The following is a 23,826-nucleotide window of genomic DNA, read 5'->3' on the forward strand; positions in this document are numbered from 1 at the left end:
ATGTTGTTTAATCATGAATTGTTTATGACACTGACTTTTTTTACTCCAGTGTGAGTGTATTTGAAGGCAGTTTCTCCACAGAAACTTAAAAATTCACTGTTCGTTCAGGCTCTCTAGTCCTCCAAACTTTTCCTGACAATCTTTCAAAAACAGCCTAATTTCAAACCATGACAGCATGTTATCGTCAAGGAGACTTAACGAAACTAAAACCCACTAAAAGTTTTATCGTGTTTACTTATCTTCACACTCATCTTCCATTGAGCGCTTTTGGTTCACACACTTGGACAATGTAGAACGGAAGCTGTCAGCCACGTATTTCCCTGCCGTGTACAACCTCCAACCAAAGAGAATCACTCTCGACTCTGTTTGCTTGTTTAAATGAATATCCCCCGTACTTGGAGATGAAATTGTCTATTCTCTTTGAGACTTCAACCGGGTTCTTTGAAAAGCATCTTAAGGAAAACATTAGTCCTTTTAATGAGGTTTCATTATAGACTCAAGCCATTAAATCTAGATCCATGTCTGTTAGCTTTGATGTTGTCGACTTTATACGCTAGTGTTCTCCTAAATGTTTACAAACTGAAGTGTTTACATTAGGGCCTAAAATATGGATGACTCATCTTGCACACAACATGATGTAATTATGAGTCTCAAAAACAGTTTCCAACAGCCCGTTCCTAACATCACAAACAAAAAAGTCTGAGATTAGCAACACATTTATTAGCTGTTTGATACTGCAATTGCGACTTTATATAACGAAATTCTGAGATAAAAAGTCAGAGAGAGATGTAAACTCGCAGTTATAAGAAAAAAGTCTGAATTGTGAGATAAAAAGTCACAATTACTTTTTTATTTTTTTATTCTGTTTTTAAACAAGCTTCCATAGCAGACAGAGTTTGCAATCAGATCATTTTACCGCTAAACTCGCACTAAATGCATTAAACGGCATTAATGTAAAGAAAAGCAGGCTTATTAAATGCAGGCAGAGAGAACAGTGACTCGCAGACAGTTTTCAGTGAATTATTCATTCCAGTGTCCGTTTAGGTTTAAAACACGAGCTCTGTCATATTCTGTGATTGTTTCTGAAGAGTGCAAGCCCTCATGCATTGCTCTGTGTGAAATACAGATTGAACAGAACCTCAAAACATCCCACCACTGTATGGACAGATGATAACGTTTCTTTGCTGGATAAAGCAAACCGGTACCAGTCGTACAATAAGCTTGAGAACGATGCGCAAACAAACTGTGAATGTGTCTCAATGCACTGATTGCACATTGTATTGTATAGTATTCACACTGTTTCCACACACATTCAGGTTAATATTTTTATCTGTCATGCGTATGTTGCTGTGTTTAGTCATTCTGAATGGATCCGTCTACTGTAGTAGGCATATAACCCAGTAATGTTTTGTGTGTGTGTGTGTGTGTGTGTGTGTGTGTGTGTGTGTGTGTGTGTGTGTGTGTGTGTGTGTGTGTGTGTGTGTGTGTGTGTGTGTGTGTGTGTGTGTGTGTGTGTGTGTGTGTGTGTGTGTGTGTGTGCGCGTGCGTGTGTGTGTGTATGCGTGTGTGTGTGCGTGGTTTGGTGTGCATCAATTTATGAATTATATGGACTCCTATTATCATTTGGTTATTAGGTGTCCTTTTGGAGTCTCCAAGTGTCCTTTTTTGGAAATAACTAAATCTACCTTGAAAAAAGCTTGCCGTTTTGTGAGAATCACCATGTACTTTAAGAGATATAGCAAATTATGACAAAATAAATGCATTAAACAAGACAAATTATGTATGCTTAATTCCGCGATAAGTATGTGATTAATCACGTTAAATAGATCAAAGGGATGCAAATATTTTATATATAGGTTTTTATATATTGACAGCCATAATTCTAATACTGTACATCAATTTGTTGACGACCCTGTATACCTTGCTCTTCATCTTCTTTTTCTGAATCAGTTTCTGGTTCAAACATATGGCATTAAACAAGATCAATTATGTATGCTTAATTTCACGATAAGTATGTGATTAATCGCGAATAATCGATCAAAAGTGTGCGAATAAACGCAATTAAAAATGTTAAAATATTGACAGCCCTAATTCTAATTCATCAACTTGTAGACAACCCTGTATAACTTGCCATTGTGTAGTGTGGTGTTTACCACAGTTGAACGAGTGGATCAGGTATTCTGAGCTGGTGTGATTGACAGGTGGCGGGGACTAATTTACATATTCATAGAACCGCGTATACTAAATGAAGCAAGGGTTTAGAGTTACATTCAAGTTATTTTAAGGCATGAAGAAATTTTTTTCGCAAGATTTTTTTTAATAAATATGTCATTTGGATTGTCAAAGATGAATTATTAACTGCAGGGGGACTCTAAAGGTTCATAAGTTTTACAAGCTCTTTGATATGTCCCGCCCAAACCTCCTGTTTGATTAAAAGGTGTTACTATAATGCTATTTCTGTGTTTTGTTTCTGTTTGCAGATATTTGGTTTTAGAGCATGTGTCAGGCGGAGAGCTGTTTGACTATCTGGTAAAGAAGGGCAGATTAACACCCAAAGAAGCTCGAAAGTTCTTCAGACAGATCATCTCAGCTCTGGACTTCTGCCACAGTCACTCAATATGGTGAGTGTGACCAGCCATTCCTGAACATGTCGGTCTGTTTTAATGGAAATTATTATAGCTGTGTTGAACATTTGGTGTCCAACCTCAATCCCAAATGCATTACACACAAACAAGTTATGAAATTGAACCTTATTAGTGTTTAAATGCTCCAAAGCACATAGGAAACTCGAAAATAAAAGCTTATCCAAAACACAAAGCCTCAGCAATGCTTCCTAAAAGCCAGTCCAGTCTTTCCCACCTTTTTCACACTTAATAGATTTGAGGCGACCGGCGAGCTCGCGCAAACTCTTCCCTCTTGTGCTCGTTAAATTCATATTCATACCCCGGGGCTTTCGATTATAACCATATCAAGATATCAGACTCAAGCTCTTTTTTCTCTCAGAAGCCATCCGAGGCAAGGCAAAGCGAGGCACGTCGCCTCTCATAGTTTCTCTTCTTGATTTATGATCAGAGCCCTCATCCGAACTGCTTTTTTTGGAGGGATCGGATGGTCCGAGGGAGGATTTAACATCATGAATCAAATCATGTGATATTCCCCTTTTTAAAATCATATTGCATGTCCAAATGGTGATTGAATGACCCATTCTATGTGTTTGTGTGTTTTTTTATTGTGTGCTGAAAAGAATAACCACATCAATTGAAGACAAAATGGTGTTTTATGACTCAAAAAAGGGAAGAGAAACTGAGAATTCATGAGCTTCTTGATAGTTTTTCACACTTCAGTGGCTTTGCACTTTTAAACCTGAAACTCTTTATCCAATTGATTACAATTTGTCATCACAATAAAACCACAGCGTAACCAAATTTGCTGACATGTTTCATTTGATGGAATATCTGAAGCTGTTATTTCTGTATGCTGGTAATTTCGTTTGTTTTTGATAATTGGTCTTGTTTGGTTCACTGAAGCATAAAGTCGGGTTATGAAAATGGGAAAAGGTGAGGGCTTAACCAACGATGTATAATGATCATGTTCTTTTACAAACATCATTAGCAGATATTGACTTTTGAACCACATCATCAATTTTAAACGGGCCTTTTGTTTTGCAAATTCCTTGATGCACTGAAGGAAACCTTGGACAAATAGTATGAAATGGTGATTAATGCACTTATACTGCTTTTTAGTGCTTCTATGAAGTTCCTACTCACGATAAATTTATATAGTTTTGGCCAAATCCAAAACATGTTGGGTAACTATATGTATGAGAAAAAATGCAGAATGAAGAGCAAAGGATGGCCATTAGGGAAGAAATTTCAGGTTTTATTGCTAAGGTTTATTACTATTCTTCATCAACAGTACATCAAATATCTAAAACTAAATTGTTTTGCAAACAGTCACATTTACAACTTAATTTTCATCAATACCAATTATGTTCTGCTATGATTTTGACTTCTGGCAGTGCCACAGATGCGTTTTCCAAGGGTAATGGTGCCGTTCATGTGCTCTCATATCAACGTATGATTATTCTGACAGCGGTGACTTGAAGGCAAAATCTTTACTTTGAGCTGTACCTCTGAAACACTGAGAGAAGAAAAACCGACACCTGGATAAACGAGCAAATCCTCTCATTTAACGCGTAAGAGTGTTATCAAGCTGATGTATTTAGAGATAAAAGGGAGGTATTATGGGTAATCAGTGCGGGTTTTTTACACCACACACATACACATTTGCATTTGTGCGCATCCACATACAGACAAGATGAAAGAATTCCCTCACAACAAAAGACTGCGGTTCAGGGATGCTATCAGATGGAAATAACATGGTACTTTGATACACAATGGAACTGAATGATTACAGTTTTCTTGTGCCATGGTGTTGAATGATACACAGTATTGGCAAAAGTTTTGGGACGTCTGCCTTTGCATGCACATTAACTTTAATGCCATCACATTTGTATTGCGGTTAGATGTTGTGGGAAGGAGGAGGCGGGAACTGGCGAACGTTCAACACACAATTTAATATAAAATAAACAAATACAAAATGAAAGTAAAAGACAGCAGCCCCTCACGGACGACTGCTGTCACATAATAAAACATAAAAATCACAATATAAGTCCAGGCCTGTCCTCTCTCGATCTTGACTGTTGTCGCACCTCCTTTTATGCTTCTGCTCGTCCGTGAGAGATACGAGACCGGTGCGTCGCGCAGGTGTAGCTCATCATTAATCACGACACCAGCCTCGCTCTGTTCTCTCACGGCCCTCGGCCTCGTCCTGCTCGCCACAACATTCTTAATCCATAGGGTTTAATATAGAGTTTGCCCACCCTTTGCAGCTATAACAGCTTCAACTCTTCTGGGAAGGCTTTCCACAAAGTTTAGGAGTGCGTTTATGGGAATTTTTTACCATTCTTCTAGAAGTGCATTTGTGAGGTCAGGCACTGATGTTGGACGAGAACGCCTGGCTCGCAGTCTCCGCTCTTATTCATCCCAAAGCTGTTCTATCGGGTTCAGGTCAGGACTCTGTGCAGGCCAGTCAAGTTCCTCCAAACTCGCTCATCCATGTCTTTATGGACCTTGCTTTGTGCACTGGTGCGCAGTCATGTTGGAACAGGAACATCCCTAAACTGTTCCCACAAAGTTGAAATTGTGCAAAATGTCTTGGTATGCCGAAATATTAAGAGTTCCTTTCACTGGAACTAAGGGGCCAAGCCCAACCCCTGAAAAACAACCCCACACCATAATCCCCCCTCCACCAAACTTTACACTTGGCACAATGCAGTCAGGCAAGTCCCGTTCTCCAAGACCGTCAAACTCAGACTTGACCATCAGACAGAGAAGCGTGATTCGTCACTCCAGAGAACACGTCTCCACTGCTCTAGAGTCCAGTGGCGGTGGCTTTACACCACAGCATCCGACGCTTTGCATTGCACTTGGTGATGTAAGGCTTGGATGCAGCTGTTCGGCCATGGAAACCCATTCCACGAAGCTCTACGCACTGTTCTTGAGCTAATCTGAAGGCCACACGAAGTTTGGATGTCTGTAGCTATTGACTCTGCAGAAAGTTGGCAACCTCTGCGCACTGTGCGCCTCATCATGCGCTGACCCTGAACTGTGAATGTGGCCTACTACTTCGTGGCTGAGTTGCTGTTATTCCCAATTGCTTCCACTTTGTTGTAATACCACTAACAGTTGACCGTGGAATATTTAGTAGTGAGGAAATTTCACGAATGGACCTATCCTGGTTCCACGCTTGAGAGCTCCTGAGAGCGACCCATTCTTTCACAAATGTTTGTAGAAGCGTCTGCATGCCTAGGTGCCATGGAAGTGATTGGAACATCTGAATTAAATGATTTGGAGGGGTGTCCCAATACTTTTGGCAATATAGTGTATCTTAAAGGATAAAGTCTTAGGGTAAAGTAATCTCCAAGATCAGTAATAAACCTCTCTGTTTACACATGGTTATAAGATGCGTTTTGGTTGATAGGATCAGAAGTTGGACGACGTTAAATACAGGTGTGAATGGGGTCTAAAACGTTTTGGGCTTGTCTACTTTCAACCACTTTCAGAGGTAGTCGAAAACACATTCGACCAGACTGCTTTCGTAGTGTAAACGCTCATGTGGTTGAATGTGTTCAAACAGCCTCAAATTACGCCTACTCTCAGACCAAAACGCAACTTGATACCAGGTGTAAACAGGACCTTAGTGTGTCTCCTGAGCCCAACGGACTCCGTGTCTTGCTGTCTCTTGTCCGTGCATCATTTCTCAGAGCTGCAGGCCTCACGCAGAGCAGCAGTAGGGGCAGTATGCTACACCAGGGATGAGAAATGTCCCTGCCATACTGTCACACTTCCCTGGCTGTTTGCTTACTTCATATGTGACTGAGAGACGCCTGTTCCCTCTGATCTCATGCTGGGACAGTCAGCAGGGGATGATGAGAGAATTACCTACCCGATATTCTCTTTTTCCACTGCCGTCCTTTCCTATTTCAGTATTCGTCCCGCTCTTGCAATTTTTCTGGGAAGCTTTTTGTCTTTTTTGCTTGTCCGTTGTCTGTCTTTTCCCTGTCTTTCTCTTTGCCTACACATATAACTTGCATATCAATTCCAAAACCTGCTTAGACAGCTTTTTATGGCATCATAGGGGTGTATGACAGCTGTTTCAAAAGGTAGACAGCATAATTATACTTAAGTATGTGCATTAATTATGCTAATTAAACATATTATGCATAATTACAATGATCTGCATCTCCATTTTCACCTTTTTGGGTTAACTGATACTTTAAGGTGATACAAATATGAATTGTGCAACATAAGCACATTGAAAAAACGTGCCTGTTTTATGCAAAACTCCAAAAAACAAACATACAATATACAATTTGCTGCAGTTTCCAACTCAAATGAACACTAATGGCAGTAAAGCACAATTTTTTGTAAACCGGGCCTAAAATGAACACTCGCCTAGCGCCAAATGCAGTAAAAATCTGCTTTGGCGAGTAACCGCTGTAATTTTGACTGTGTCAATCGCCAGTTGGCCGGTTACATTTTTATAATTCAAACAATGCAATGTTGTGAAAACATCATCACGAATGTGTAAGCCTTGCCTGTTTAAATATTCAAGCACAAGACGAACCAAAAGGGAGCTCAATTCATTACTCACCAGAAACTCACCATTACTCACCTGTCTCAGACAGCACACCAATGCTAAATTGAGCTCTCTTTCACATCATCTTGCATTTGAAAGGACAAATTCACACAAAATTGTCTCAGCAAGTATCCTAGTAATCATAGTCGGTTATGTCTTAAGTGAATGTAAACAGTTCAGAAATAAAATGCATTTGTACCAGTATATTGGATCCATGCTTTAGGTCTTAAAGTGACAGCAGCCTAATATACCTGGTGCTGTCTGCATTTTTAATGTTTAAAAAACTTTGTTGTAAACAAAGTAAAAAGTCACTTACTGCTTTTGACTGAATAACTTTTGTAACTTTAATAAGGATTAATCTGTTTAATTTATACAGTGAAGACTAATCAGACTATTTACATTTATTTATTAATTTTAGCTGTGATATCAAAATTGCAAAAGAGAACTGTGAATTCTGACTGATATCTAAACTTTTGGTGTCATAACTGCCTGTTTTTGCAAAAACAGTTTCATGGACAGTAAAAAATATTTATAGCTGGTATTTTTCTTTTAAGTCATCAGCCATTGGCAGGTGTGGCAAAAATTGTGTTTAAGGCCCTGTTTGTAAATCAATACATTTGTACATTTGCATTACATAACCAATTCCATATGCACAGTATGGCTTTTCTGACAATAAACTTGTTCAGTAGCTCATCTGGTACAGCATCGCACTTGTGATGTGGAGGGCTTGTGTATGAGTCTTTTGAAACATGATAAAAGAGCTTATGGTTGCTTCAGCAAATGCACTTTCGCTTGCGTACTCACATTTGTTTTTGATAACACTATCAGTTCCGAAGTGTTGTGTTATGTACAACAACCACCAAGGTAAAATAACATTCCCAGATTCACATTAATCTGTTTCAGATAAAACTGAATAAACTTCTAGTGCCACTCACTATATATCTTACTTTGAAAGAGTCACGAAACATGCAAGAAGCGACGTAAAAAATCAAGATGACTGACAAATCAAGAAAAGCTGATTTCCAAATCAAGTTTTTAATGTTATTTATATGTCTCTGTGGTGTTTTTAATATGCTTTAAGACAAACCATGAGCTGAGTATTTTCTCCTTAAGTCTCAAAAAACGCAGTTTGAAATCGCTGGTGTTTCTGACGTCACCTTGTAACCAATCAGATCAACGTGTGATCATCAACGTATGGATCTCTGAGCTGGTGTGAGTGAGTGGAGGTGGGGCTCATTTGCATATTCATAGATCTGTGTATAATAAATGAGGCAAGGGTGTAGAGTTACATTCAAGCTATTATAAGGATTTTTTTTTTATATATATCATTTTTATGATCAAAGATGAATTTTAAGGGCTAAAATTTGAACACAGGGGGACTTTAAAACTAAAACATAGCAATATAAATTAGTTTAATCTATTTTTAAAAGTAACTTTTATGGATTTATCATATTATGGGCCCTATTTTAACGATCTGAAACGCAAGTGTCAAGCGCAAAGCGCGGGCGGGTCTCTGCGCTGTTGCTATTTTCCCGGCGGGATAAATGACTCTTGCGCCAGGCGCAAATCTAAAATGGGTTGGTCTGAAGTAGCTTCATTATTCATAGGTGTGGTTTGGGCGTAACGTGAAATAAACCAATCAGAGCGTCATCTCACATTCCCTTTAAGAGCAGAGGCGCTTTTTCCATAGCGGATTGCTATTGTAACGGCGGATTTGCCAGCCGCGCGCCAGGAGCGGTTCACAGCCAAGGAGAGCAACGCTCTCGTCACGGCCGTAAAAGAGAGAAGTTACATTGAAATGGAGAAACCCACCCAAATTAACCTCGGTTAAACAGGCGTATGATAATTTGGGTAAATGTGTAAGCTAGATGTATGCTTTTATAATAAATTATCTATCTATCTATCTATCTATCTATCTATCTATCTATCTATCTATCTATCTATCTATCTATCTATCTATCTATCTATCTATCTATCTATCTATCTATCGTAATAATGTATGATTTGCAAAAATGAAAACTGCTGCTTCTGTGTAGATGATAGAATTAAAGAATATGCGCGTTGTGCACACTCTGATTATGGCCAAGCATGCGCCCTTAAAATAGCATATGAATAACATGCGCAACGCGCCACTGACTTTAAACTATTTTTTCCTGGTTAGTGGCGCAATTGTTTTCTAAACCTGCAAAATAGCATGAAGGAACGTTTGCACCGGAACACGCCTCCTCTTTGCGCTGAACCGCCCCCGGGAGCGCAAGTGTATTTCCTAACTTACCGACGTGCTTCTGTGGAGGGAAAAGTCCGCTTTGCGCGGGTGCAAAATAGGAATGATACATGCGTCGGTGTACAAAGTCAATTGTGCTGGGTGCAAGATAGGGCTCTATATTTCACACTTACCGTTGTTCAATGAAATTTCGTAAGCGTCATTTTTAAATAGGAATCCGCAGTCGTGAGTTTCACGTGATGGTGAAAAGGTTGCCCACACAGATTTCGGGCCCAATTTGCCTCGTAAATTATTGACAATGGAAATTTTTTGCCCACTAAATGTTACTAATGCGACCGAGCCTTATCATGTTGTTAGCGTAGCATCATGCTAACCTCAAACAATTGGAATCAATTGAGTCAAGGGCTATTAAGTGGTCTGTAAAGTTGCTGCCTTCCAAATCACTCACTTAATAAGGTTACAGTTTTCGAACAGAGCTCATGTTATACTGTTGAGCATCCACATGTTTATATATATATATATATATATATATATAATTTTTTTTTTTTTTTTTGTGATGGACAGACTGACTTGGCTATTTGAATCATGAGCGTTGTTCTTTAGACGTTCTAATAGCTGAATGCCAAATTATCATTCCACATCTTTCTGTCCACCCACGAGATCATCTTTCTGGAGCTTCTAGACATGAATATTGTTCCAAATATAGCTACTAATAGAGTCCGTGTATGACAACGCCTGTCAGACAGAGCGTACATAAATACACCTAGCTGTCTAGCTGAAAGGAATAACTCTCCCAACCCATTTTTACTGATATTTCCAAGACTATATTGACTCACTTGACACCCACCTGCTCCAGAAATAACAGCCAGATATAAAGATCAGTACAGTAGCACCCCCTTCCACCCCTCGGCGGTAATAAGAGTCAAGGAGATCATTTAAGAAATCTGAAATCAGCACAAATGCACTTTCTGTGCTTCTTTATTTGACTCTCTGAGTGCACTACTGTGTTATAAGGTTTTTATGTGCCACTAGAGAACATTTTGGATGAGATCTTGGCTTTTGTAATAGGGTTACCACTGTGCTGGATCCCACTGTGATATCCCAAGTTGTCAGTTCAGGGAGCCTAACGTTTTGTGTGGAAAACAGTCACTGGTAGTTGGTGATTATCATCATGTTTGGCTTTTGGTGTAAAAATATGATCACTTTTGTACCGCTGTCAAAACGTGAAGCAAAAAACATGTATTTTTGAGTTAAACAGGGAAAAAATAGTGCTGGATTTGATTTTATCCTTTGGGAATTGATTAAGGCATTCCATTTGTTTGCAGTTAACTGTTGATGATTACACTATTGGCACTTGTTGGTTAAAACGTATATTTCACTATTTCACACTTGATACAAATGCATAATGTCACATGAGGGCTGTAACATTTTGTGGTATGCCACTGGATGAAACAAGTTGCATTTAGTTCTCATGACGACAATATGGGGTGATAAATTGTGCACAATAATAGGAATATGCATTAAGAAAGTAAATTGGCCAATATCAGATATCCAGCATGCAGAAAATCTAAAGCACTTAATATGTAGACATACATGTTTTGTAATTAAACTCTCTCATAATTAGACCGCTGTGAACAGCATGCGAGTAAGATTGCTAATGTACTATCGCATGTGCCTCCCGCTGCTCTTTACATTACAATAATGTAAAGCTTGTTCGAGTGCTAATTGAGCCTTTAAAATATGATGGGAATTAAAGCAAAAAATGCTACAACGGGAGTTTTGGTACAGAATAATCTCTGATGCCAATGATACATTTACTTATTATACTTTTATTTATTTATAAACGAGTTCATTCATTTTATAAACTCACTCACTCCATACCTCACTCCATCACTCACTCCATCACTCACTCACTCTCTCTCTCTCTCTCTCTCTCTCTCTCTCTCTCTCTCTCTCTCTCTCTCTCTCTCTCTCTCTCTCTCTCTCTCTCTCTCTCTCTCTCTCTCTCTCACTCACTCACTCACTCACTCACTCACTCACTCACTCACTCACTCACTCACTCACCTACTGACACTCTCTCTCTCTCTCTCACTCACTCGCTCACTCACCCACTCACTTACTCACTCACTCACTCACTCACTCACTCACTCACTCGCTCACTCGCTCACCCGCTCACCCGCTCACCCGCTCACTCACCCACTCACCCACTCACTCACTCACTCACTCACTCACTCACTCACTCACTCACTCACTCACTCACTCTCACTCTCTTTCTCTCACTCATTCACTCACTCACTCACTTACTCACTCATTCATCACTCAATCACTCTCACTCGCTCGCTCGCTCGCTCGCTCACTCACTCACTCAGTCACTCACTCACTCACTCACTGACTCACTCTCTCACCCACTGACTCACACTCACTGACTCACTCACTGACTCACTCAATCACTCACTCACTCACTCACTCACTCACTCACTCACTCACTCACTGACTCACTCACTCACCCACTGACACTCACTCACTCTCTCACTCACTCACTCACTCACTCACTCACTCACTCACTCACTCACTCACTCACTCACTCACTCACTCACTCACTCACTCACTCACTCACTCACTCACTCACTCACTCACTCACCCACCCACTCACTCACTCACTCACTCACTCGTTGTCTTGGGTGGATTCGGGGAAAGTACCGAAGTTGAGCTCAAACTATTCATTGAAGTTTCTTAATTGATGTTGAGCACCAAAACACAGCTTGTTGGAGGTGACACACACCAGACCAGTAATCTTTAAGCATGCAGATGCTAAACAGATACAGTTTATTAGGTTTTTATAGGAAGGAATATTTCAGCCACAACTGCCGTTTTGACTGCAACCATAAAAAAAACATATTAAGCAACATTTAAATGCAGATCTCTATCACCAAACAACACAACGACGTGTGCGTAACATTTTTAAACTATCACTGGGCCAATAAAAATGCAATTTAAGATCTCACAGCAGACTGGGGAAACATTTGGTGCCTCTGCGCCCTCAGTGGCCGAAACCAACACCATACTATCAAAAGCATCATGGGATGTTTTATTACCACAACCAAACTAACACGTTCCTCCATTAACCTCTAGACCAGAGGGGTGGAAATTAACCTCACAGCTGTTCGATTAGGAAAATATATAGTCAGTCGTTGATCATATCAACAAACTGTTTCTGTTCAGGAGAGATTACGGCGTCTGGGTCACGTTAATGTGTCAGGAAGAGACTTTAAAGAGCCGTTACTGATGTTACCGGTGTGACGGCTAATAAACCTCACCTCTGCAATTTGTCCCATGAACATCGTTGTGGTATAAATCTTTTCATATTCAGTTTTATTAGCCCATATGGGATTCAGGTTCATAAAAGTGTTTGTGTGTGTTTTTATTTTTATTTTTATTTTTTATGTTCACTTTGAGTGTCACTGTCACTTTAAATTTCCATCAAGTAACAAACAAACACTACAAATAACAAATGGTTATGACAAAAAATAAATAAAAAATAAAATCAGAAAAACAGACAAAAAAATCCTACAACTGTAATCACATAAATTTGTCATAATGCAATGCATATTCTAAAATAAAATAGTTTTTTCAGTCAACTTTAGGCTATTTGAAACAACATTTGAAGAGAATATCGTTGTTTTAACATGTTTTTATATCTATTACTGAATATAGATTCAAAGTAATTCACATTTTTATCAGTGACTCATAAGCCCGTAAAAGGAAATCTTTACCTGCGATATTCTCTGGACCTCAGAGCAACTGAAATCTGTACTCTGTCAAAGTAAAAAAGTACTAATGGAAATAATTACTCAAGTCGTAGTAAAAGTAACAATGTTAAAAACTTCTTGAGTAAGAGTATGAAAATACTAGTGAGTACTGTTACTTCGGATCTGATTCAGAACAAGAAAGATGATGATGAAGTCAATGACATATTACAATAGAATTAAAATAAAAAAAAATTCGCGAATGGGGCATCGATCATGCGCTTGAGTAAAAGTGAAAGTACACCCACCTCTAAATATACATATTCTCCAAAAATGTACTTAAGTAAATGTCATAGGAGTAAATATAGTGTGTTACTACCCACCTCTGGTGGACCTGGATTCAAATTTTCTAAAAGTTAACCTCAGCTGAGAATGTTACACTATTATTAGTAGATTTATGAAAGTGTTTTGAAATTTGCCATATTTTCACTATTTTAGTCTCTCTTCTTCTTAAAACTCTTTAAAATGCATCTTAATCTACCTAGAGTTTTATTTTATGGAATCAATTTTTTATTTTATTTTTTGGTACACATTGTAGCCTGTTTTTTTTTTTGTTTGTTTTTTTTGTGTTTTGTGTTTTTTGTTTTTTGTTTTGCTTTGTTCACATTGTAGCCTGGCATGTTTTGTTTTGTTTTGTCCACAATACTTTTGTTTCTTATGCACCAAAACTTGGAAACTGTCATTTTGCGTCTTTAGAGAATTAAGAGAAAGTTTTAATTCATTAAGACAGTTGGAAGAAGCTTGTTCATGTCAGCCCATGGTCAGATGAGCTTAACATCAGACACTGAGACAGCGGGCATCTGTCATCTCCTCCCACAGGGTCTTGTAGAGTAGCAGTGCTGGAAGAAAGAGAAGAAACAGAGATCATTGAAAAGTGAAAGTGAAAGTGACATGTGAAGGCCAAGTATGTAACACATACTCGGAAGTTGTCCTCTGCATTTAACCCATCCAAGTGAGAGCACACACATTAGGAGTAGTGAGTAGTGAACACACACACTGGAAACCGTGACACATCATTCTGTGTGGCGCCCGGGGAGGGATTGGGGGTTAGATGCCTTTCTCCTGCCAGTATTGAGAATCGAACCCACGACCTTCGGGTTACCAGTCCGACTCTCTAACCATTAGGCCACAACTACCCCACAACCACTGATACAAGGCCTGAGAGAAATCACTGTGTCATGCCACAGTTTTCACATGTCATTTGAATATCTCTTTGTCTTGTCTCTGGAACAGTCACAGGGACCTGAAGCCGGAGAACCTGTTGCTGGACGAGAAGAATAACATCAGGATAGCAGACTTCGGGATGGCGTCTCTGCAGGTGGGGGACAGTCTGCTGGAAACCAGCTGTGGGTGAGTGATCATGAGCATTATTATAACACTTATTATGATGAGGACAAGCACTGTGCTCAGCTCAGGCCGTGTAGGACGTCAGTCATTCTCCTCTTACCTCCTTGAGCTAAGCTTTAGTCACACTTAATATATGTGTAAAAAATAGCACGTCCTCCATAGTTGCTTAACCCTATAAAGCCTACTGTATCATATTTGATACGCACAATTCTAAGACCTCTAAATTAGTATAATTTTAAAAGTACTGATTTTAATAAAGTAAGAAAAACTTTTATATCATTATTAATATTCTAAGATGAACACTTACTGGACTTAGGCAACTTATGTTTACTTGTTTTTTTTTTTATAGGAAAATCATGTTAAAATGTGTGTATCAAATATGATGCATCAAGCTTTTGAGGAACGTTCATTTGTACATCTGTTTTGCCCCCACAATACAAGTTACAAAGCTTTGATCATAAAACCAAACATCTTACTGAGAAATAATATTCTGAGATATAGAGTGACAACTGATATTTATATGCATTTTATGTAAGTAGGCTGTTATACAGTTATAAAGATTTCATTGATCTACATTATATAAATAATGTGATCGGAATTTAAACGTACTTTTTGGCCAGATAAATATCAGCAACTGCACCAAATTGTATAATATTTTCCATCATCAAATGCGTTAGAAATCGGCACATCCGTTTTTTTCATGTATATTTCATGTTCAGTCTATAGGCGCGTTACAAAGTGACATCGCCCTCTAATGGCCTGGCTGCAGAATTCAGCGCTTTTAGTCGTTTTCGTGAATCCGTGCGAACGGGGATCGTTTTGACAATGTTGACGTTTTTAGTACATCATTGTTGAGTAAATGTACCCTCAGATTTGCCCAAACGTATCATTGTTCGCCGCCTTCAGCTCCTTGTCAGTCACACAGTGTCCGCACAGATCTCTGGGACTCAAACCGAGCAAGAGAGAGAGAGAGAGAGAGGTGACTCTAGACATGCTCACTCAGGAGTAAAGCATTACCTTGAATCACACACATTACACTGGACCACAGTGACTCACCATGATCTTATCTGGAAATTATGGAAGACTAGAAGTACAACTTCAAAAATGTATCAATTATTAATTCAAAAATAGGTAATAAAATAAATAGATGTCTTATCAAAAGCGTTCACTACCTTTCAAAAGTTTGGGGCTGGTTAGATTCTCACAAGGCTGCAGTTATGTGATCAAAAATACAGAAAAAGCAGCAATATTGTGACCAATATTGTAACTCTAAACCAAAACTAAAGAAAAAAACGAATAAAAAGATAAAACAACAAAATTACTACATTTTTAACTAAACGTAAAATGTTAATTTTAAAATATTAAATATAAAACTATAATAGTATCTCAATGATACTAAAATCATGTTGATAGAATGTTAAAAATATAACTTATTTGAAATAAACAAATGTAACCTTGTTAATACTTATAATTTCACTTTTGAACAATTGAATGCAATTGCTAAGTAAATGAATAATTCATCCATTTGCCAGTTGAGATTAAAACATGTCAGTGTGGAATCAGCCAATGAACTCTCAGCTGAGTTTCATGACACGCCCCCTCTGACATCATAAGTGTGATCATCTGTCATGAAAACCCAGTGCTTTCTTTTCTTCCGTTGTTTGGTCGAGGCCTGGTGTGAAGAGATAGGAGCCCGACTCATTTACTGCCCTTTATTTCTTTCCTAATGTAATCATTTCTCCTTTCAAAAAGCGACTCTGCCCCCCACACATGCCATAAAACCTTTAGCCTTTTGTCAGTTGATTAATTTTGCCATGCTTGCCCGACCTTTAGGATTACACTCAGACATGGCCATAGATTAAAGCCCAACGCAATAAAATCAGCACGCTCGTTCCCGTACATGAGTCGCCTCATGTTCTACGATCACAGCTCTGCAGAGGTCAAGCGGGACCGTCCTGTACCGTCCCGAACACATCAGGTCAGGATACAGGACAGGGAGTCACAGAAGCCTCCCAGCGCCCTGACTCAACATCGGCTATCAGAGCGAATCTGTTCGGGTCCCATCATCCTAAAAATGATCTGCAAAGCGGCTTTGTGTTGATTCTGGGCCGGATGTCCTTGACGTTTCCAGTGACCCCGAAACTATTTTAACCCCCACCCTGAAGGGCTTTATTTTGTGATAGTATCAGTACATTATCTACTATTACTATAACATAGTTTCTTAGTAAATAAATACTAAGATGCACATGGATATACAATATTAATTAATATAAGTCAAAACATTTTTTTATTTTTTTATTTGTAGATTTGAGAAAGTCAAGAAAAGTTGAACTTTTATGCAAAAGTAGAGCAACTTTATTGTTATTAGTTTTTAGTATTTTTTGTTTATTAGTCATTATGAAGGGAGACGGCAGAGATCATGTGACCCCCTCCTCTCAGCTACTGTAATGATGGAAATATGAAGGAAAAATAGATCCTGGCCGTTTACAGTTTTACTGACTCTATATGACATTGATTATTTTAAAAACATGTATTTATTTATTTACTGTTTGTGTTTATTTGTTTGTTCATTAATATTATTAATTCATTAATTAAAAATAATTGTATCTTTTCAGTAATTCCTTCTTTTAAAAACATTTCACTCATTCATTCATAATTTTTTAACATTGAAAATATTTGTTTATTCACTTCATTTATTAATGTATTTATTCATTCATTCATTTAATTTTTTTTCTATTTAATCATTGATTCTTTTAAACAATTTCTCAATATATTCATTAATTCGTTCATTTAAAAATATCATTGATTACTTTATTAATAATTGAAAAAAGTTTCATTCATTCATTAATTTATTCATCATTTAAAAATATTTGTTCATTCAATTTCTCCATTTATCAATACATTTAAAATATTTTTATCTATTTAATCATTCATTCTTTTAAAACATTTCTCCATTTATTAATTAATTCATTAATTTCATTCATCCTTTTTCATAATTAAAATATTTTATTCATGTATTCATTAATTCATTTTTAAATTCTATTAAATCATTAATTCTTTTAAATAATTTCTCCATATATTCATTCATTCATTCATTAATTTAAAAACATCATTCATTCATTTATTAATCATTTTAAATCCTCATTCTTTCATTAGTTTAAAAATATATGTTCAATTTATTTCTTATTCATTCATAAATCCATTCATTTGTTAATTCATTTAAAAACATTTAATCTACTGTATTTATATAATCATTCTTTCAAAAACATTTGTATATTCATTCATTCTTTTAAAAACGTTATTATAATTTATACATTTATTTATGAATTTTTAATTTATATAATTTATATAAATAATTAAAATAATAAATCTATAGTCCTATTCAGATCTTTCGTGTAACATTTGATATGGCTCACACCAATGAATACCTTTTTATCCAATCCGGCATCAGATAACACGACCATTATTGATTCTGAGCTTCATGGATGCCTTCCGCTGGTGTTTACGGTGTTTATTTTTGTATCCCTATTACCATGCACCATTTTGGCTTAATGATCATTGTACATTACAGCAAAAAAAGACACATTTGAACCCATATGTCTGATGGTTTGCACACCCACATCAGTTATGAGGCATCTAATATCTGCTGTCATTGAGGAGTTTTGCAGGAACGAGAGGGGAAATGAGCTCTAGCAAACAGCTTGGAGTGGATAAATGATCCGGCACACGTTCTGCAGGGTTCCTCCATAAACTCATCCGTTAATGGGTCTATTTTTAGCTCTAATTTGCCTTCCTCATCAACATAAACAATGAAAGCATTTTACGGCCTTAAAACATCCGATTCGTTTTGATCTCTCAGATGTAACGCACCTGCTTTACATGAAAACAACCGAAATGATGTGGTTATGCCATCAGAATCAGAATCATCAAGCAGGCCGGTCTAGGCTAATGTGTTGAAGGCAATACGTTTGGAGTAAAAATGCAGTCTGTTTTGATGTGTGCTGAACATCTTCAGCAATGTTTTATGAAAACATAATGGCAGCTTGTTGTTTGGACCATACTGTAAAAAAAAGATGGACGGCACATCTTTCCACTGTAGAAAAACGAAGCCAAAATATCCCAGAAACGGTTGTTGGCGATTACGTGAGGTGGAGACACGGTATCAAGGCCCCGCCCACACTCCCGATCCCGCAGACTCATTCGCAGTCACAGCTGTCAATCATCACGTTACACTCTAAAAAACACTGGGTTAAAAACAACCCAATTTGGGTTACCCAATTAAAATAAACACATGTTGGGTTCATTTTACCCAGCAAATTGGGTTGTTTATTTAACCCAGCATAATGGGTTGATTCATTTTTACTATAGTACTAGCTTTTTTTATTATTATTTTACTTCATACATGAATTAATGTTGACGAATTAACTTAAATCCTCTAAAATTGAAAAAAATAAAAAAATAAAATACTCGACAAAACCACTAGTTTGCTTGATAATTCCTTTTTTTAAATCATATTTTACAGTGTAGCATATTTTATATAGATTTGAATACATATTGCATATTGCATTACGGTGGAAACGGGACAACAGAGACTGGTCCATTACGCTTGAAGTACTTCTTAATTTTTACTTCTAATATTTGTTAAACGAGCTTAAAATGTTAAGCTCGTCTAACAAATATTAGAAGTAACGGCGCTGGATCTCGTGCCAGAGCTTGTCATGTTTTAACTTCAGACTGCCGCCCTGCGTTTCACTCGTAGCCGAAATATGACTGACTCCATAACCTGTCCATAAACAATCAGTGTACAGTTCTGAGAACATATTTGAACTTTTTAAGAATTTATATTCTGTATCTTTTTTTGAATAAAATCATACAATTTTATGCAACTTGCAAGGCACCAGGCGTTTCCATCACGATATACCAATTAAACGATATACAGAATAATAATGAATTTATAGATACAAAAAATGTACACAAACCTGTATTTTACCGAAGACATACACCCATTTGACGGAGCTGCACTCCTCTCTCCGGAAGAGGGCGCAAAAAGCCCACAGTAAATAACTCAACCCCTGGGTTGTTACATCTGATCCAAGAACTGGGTAACACAAAAACTACCCAAACACTGGGTTGTTACTGTACGTCTGATCCAGGATCTGGGTAACACCATACCTACCTAAACATTGGGCTGTTACGCCTGATCTGGGTAAGACAAAAACTACCCAAACACCGGGTTGTTACATCTGATCCAGGATCTGGATAACACAAAAACTACCCAAACACTGGGTTTTTATGTCTGACCCAGGATCTGGGCTACACCAAAACTACCCAAACATTGGGTTGTTATGCCTGACCCAGGATCTGGGTTACACCAAAACTACCCAAACATTGGGTTGTTACGCCTGACCCAGGATCTGGGTTACACCAAAACTACCCAAACATTGGGTTGTTATGCCTGACCCAGGATCTGGGTTACACCAAAACTACCCAGACATTGGGTTGTTACGCCTGACCCAGGATCTGGGTTACACCAAAACTACCCAAACATTGGGTTGTTACGTCTGACCCAGGTGCTGGGTAAAACAAAAACTACTCAAACTTTGGGTTGTTACGTCCGACCCAGGAGCTGGGTGACACAAAATCTACCCAAACACTGAAATAATAACCAAAAATGTTTACCCAAAAAGCTCAACCCAGGATTTGGGTAGAAAAAATACCCCAATATTTTTTAGGGATTTTTAGGGTTAATTGTACACGCTGTTTATATAGCATCAAATAACTACCTAAAATGACTGAAACCATCTTTAAAAAAATAAAAATAATTAAGTGTAATTGGATTTTTCTTAGTTTGGTTCGAGTCCCGTTTGATTACATGGAGAGGGCGGGGTTTATAACCTATACTGAGTAAAGCCACCGGGGGCGATCAAAATGCTGTGGCTTCACGTTTTAGGACGTTTTAGGACACACTTGATTAGGACCAATAAATCCACCAGTCCAAGAACCGACTTCTGTTGAAATATTAATAACGAAAGAGTTTTGTCACATATTTGTAGCATATTCTATAAGACCATGTACTTTGGCAACTTTATCTGAGATACAGACTTAATTAGCTTTGACAGATCAGCTACACTAACTCATACTTTGAGTTGTCCTCCTGATCTGCTCTTGTTAAAGTCTCACTCAAGTCAAGTCAAGTCACCTTTATTTATATAGCGCTTTTTACAATACAGATTGTATCAAAGCAGCTTCACATTGATCACATGTAAATAATACAAGTTTGTTTCTAGAAGAAAATTGCGTCATCGTCCACCCTAAGTAAGGCAGATCAATAATATTGTTGAATATTAAATGTCCCCAACTAAACAAGCCAAAAGCCAAGGCAACAGTGGCAAGGAACCAAAACTCCATCAGTGACAGAATGAAGAAAAAATCCTTGGGAGATCCCATGCTCAGTCGGGGCCAGTTCTCCTCTGGCCAACGAGCGAACAGTGTAATTATGATCCAGGCAGCGTTACAGGTCAGAAGTCAGATTGGATCAGAACATTCAGAATATTATCCAGTTCCATCTGGTTGGAAGTCAGAGTCACGCCAGTATGGAGACGAGTTTATTGAGGATCAGTGCCGATGGCTGTCGTGTCGATGAGGCCTTCACAGGGCTGAAGTGTCTTGGAACGCACAGCTTTGTTTGATGCGTTGACATAATTTCCACTGAAACAGGAAGTTAAGGCGGGACATATTGAATGGCTCCCTCCCCCTTTTCAAACAGCCAATAGCGTTTAGTTTACCTCACAGACTGTGCGAATCCGAGCGCTGATGATACGCTGGATTCAATAGTAGAGGTGTGAATAAATTCTAGACATTTCATTCTTAACCAACGTACAGTTGGAAAACGGAATAAAACTCGAGCGTTTGAGCAACCGAACACACATCTCCAACCCATACTGATCCTGACATGTCAGTGGTCGCTTTAGCCAGGTGGTGTTTATAGCATAGGGGGCGGAGCTTTAGATTCTAGAGAGAATTTGATTGGACAGAAGATGTGATGAGAAACTGAAGTCTGTGTGATGTCATACAAATCCGTGATCCATTTTAGCGGAATTGAGAGACTGTAAGTTATGAATGCTTGTATCTCCTTCAGTACCAAGAAAAATTCCTTGTGGGTGCAAGCACACTTGGCAATAAAGCTCTTTCTGATTCTGATTCTGATTCTGATTCTAAATGCGAATTTTGTCATTGTTTTGGACTCACACCAGCTTATTCATAACCTTAAGGCTAACATATTCATACTAAAAGCTAAAAAACTAAAATTTATATTTCAGGGAGCCTTTAAACCCGAACGGCAGCTTTATAGTCAACGTTTGCAGTGTTTCTGTATGCAGCTGGAGTTCTTCAAGTCCAACACGTTTAGATGATAAGAAAAAGCTCTCACTAACTGGATCCACATTTGCATAGATGCGCGCTTGTAAAGGTTTTTGAGGGATCATGGGAGATGTTTACAGCTTACTGAGAAACTCTCCCAATAATATGATTAACTCTGAACGTGTTTATCTCTGAAAAAAGAAAACGCGGGAAGAGTCTCATGCGTAGATGCACAACACTGCTGTAGAATAGGATTTGTCAGGAAAGATTAATGGAGACAGGATGTCAGCTGGTGTAACAGGATGTGATGTCAACATTTTGTGACCCTAATTACTCTGAGAGGATGTTCTCTTCTTCTTTAGTGTGTCTTTGTGTCCCTTCAACCACATCTTGATATTAATCATTCTAAGCAAACAGTGTCAGACGTCACGGATCAGTGCCACTAAAAAACTCATAGTGCTTTTGCTTCTGGGTGTTACAGCTGTTGTAGTGATCTGAGAGTTGTCTTCGATGATTTTTATATTTTTTGTTAGACAGAAATAATATGATGACAGGAATTATTTTGGAGAGAGTAAGATCAGGAGATGTTGCAGATCAGTGTTTGAAAGAAGTGCTGTTCACCAAGCCTGCATGTATTAGATCAAAAATACAGTGAAAAAGTTACATTGTGAAATATTATTACAATTTAAAAATGTATTTTCTACTTTAATGTTATTTAAAATGTAATGTATTCCCACGATGGTTAAGCTGGATTTTCAGTCTTCATTGTCGCATGATCCTTCAGAAATCATTATGGACAGTATTTCTATGCTCTGAAAATCAGGAGTTTTGAACTGTTTGTTTTAGTGAATCAGTTAAAAAAGATGAAATATTCATTGTTCATGTTTTAGTTCAAATATAATTTGGCCATTTTTGTACTGTCTATTGTCACAGTGGTGCACGAATCTGAATAGAATTAGAATATACTGTATATATATTTTTTTAAATAGAGATTCTCCCACGATTCTGAATAGACTAGGTTCTGACAAAATGTTAATTTAATATAAAATTTTTAATTTATGTAAAAAATTTTTTTTTATCATTTTGAATGAATGATTCAATAACTCACTCAAAAAAAAAAAGTGTTTCATGAATCAGTGTTTTCTTGAATGATTCAATGACAAATACATTTTAACACTTATTAATGTAATTAATGCAATCGATATTATAATATATATTTAATATAATATTTTTATATAATTATTTAATTTAATTCTAATTATTCTGTGTTCATTTAGTGTGAAAAACATTTTTAATAATAATAAAAAATTATAATAATATATATATATTATATAAAAAAATATATTTGTTAGAATTTGTATAGAATAGAATAAAATGAAATAAATAAGATAAAAATGCTGAGAGATTATTGTACACATTTATTACTGCCAGTAACCCTAGTTGATGTCTTTTCACAGATCTCCTCATTATGCGTGTCCTGAAGTGATCCGGGTGAGTAATACTTTTACTTTGTGGAAGAAAAAAGAGAATTCTGAATGGAAGAGCTGATCTCTAATGAGAGTTGTGTTCTAGGGAGAGAAGTATGACGGCAGGAAAGCAGACGTTTGGAGCTGTGGGGTCATCCTCTTCGCTCTGTTGGTGGTGAGTCACTCGAGACTTCACCTCGGACAAACTAACATTTCTGTCAACAATTACTCACATTCATGTTGTTCTAAACCCAGTGTCATTCATTTCTTCTGAGAAACATAAAATATGTTTGCATTCAGTGTATGGAAGAAAGATTAAAGACTCATTTTTTGCATGAGCTAGATATTTTCCCTTCAGTTCACAAACAACATTCAAACACATTTTATTATGTTGCTGATTTGAAAAGTGCGCTGGATATTAAAG

At 37.6% G+C, this 23,826-nt stretch overlaps 1 protein-coding gene across 3 annotated transcripts in view; it reads left to right on the forward strand.

The window, feature by feature from the left end:
• brsk2a (BR serine/threonine kinase 2a) overlaps positions 1-23,826 on the forward strand; it is a 207,048-nt gene that overhangs the window by 135,491 nt on the left and 47,731 nt on the right. For all 3 annotated transcript variants that reach the window (XM_082160445.1, XM_082160443.1, XM_082160444.1), the window contains exons 4-7: positions 2,481-2,621; positions 14,464-14,580; positions 23,394-23,427; positions 23,509-23,577. In XM_082160445.1, the coding sequence (XP_082016571.1) occupies positions 2,481-2,621; positions 14,464-14,580; positions 23,394-23,427; positions 23,509-23,577 (361 nt within the window). The remainder of the gene's footprint in view (positions 1-2,480; positions 2,622-14,463; positions 14,581-23,393; positions 23,428-23,508; positions 23,578-23,826) is intronic.

The sequence above is a fragment of the Leuciscus leuciscus genome (genome assembly GCF_965113295.1).
Source record: "Leuciscus leuciscus genome assembly, chromosome: 25".
NCBI lineage: Eukaryota > Metazoa > Chordata > Actinopteri > Cypriniformes > Leuciscidae > Leuciscus > Leuciscus leuciscus.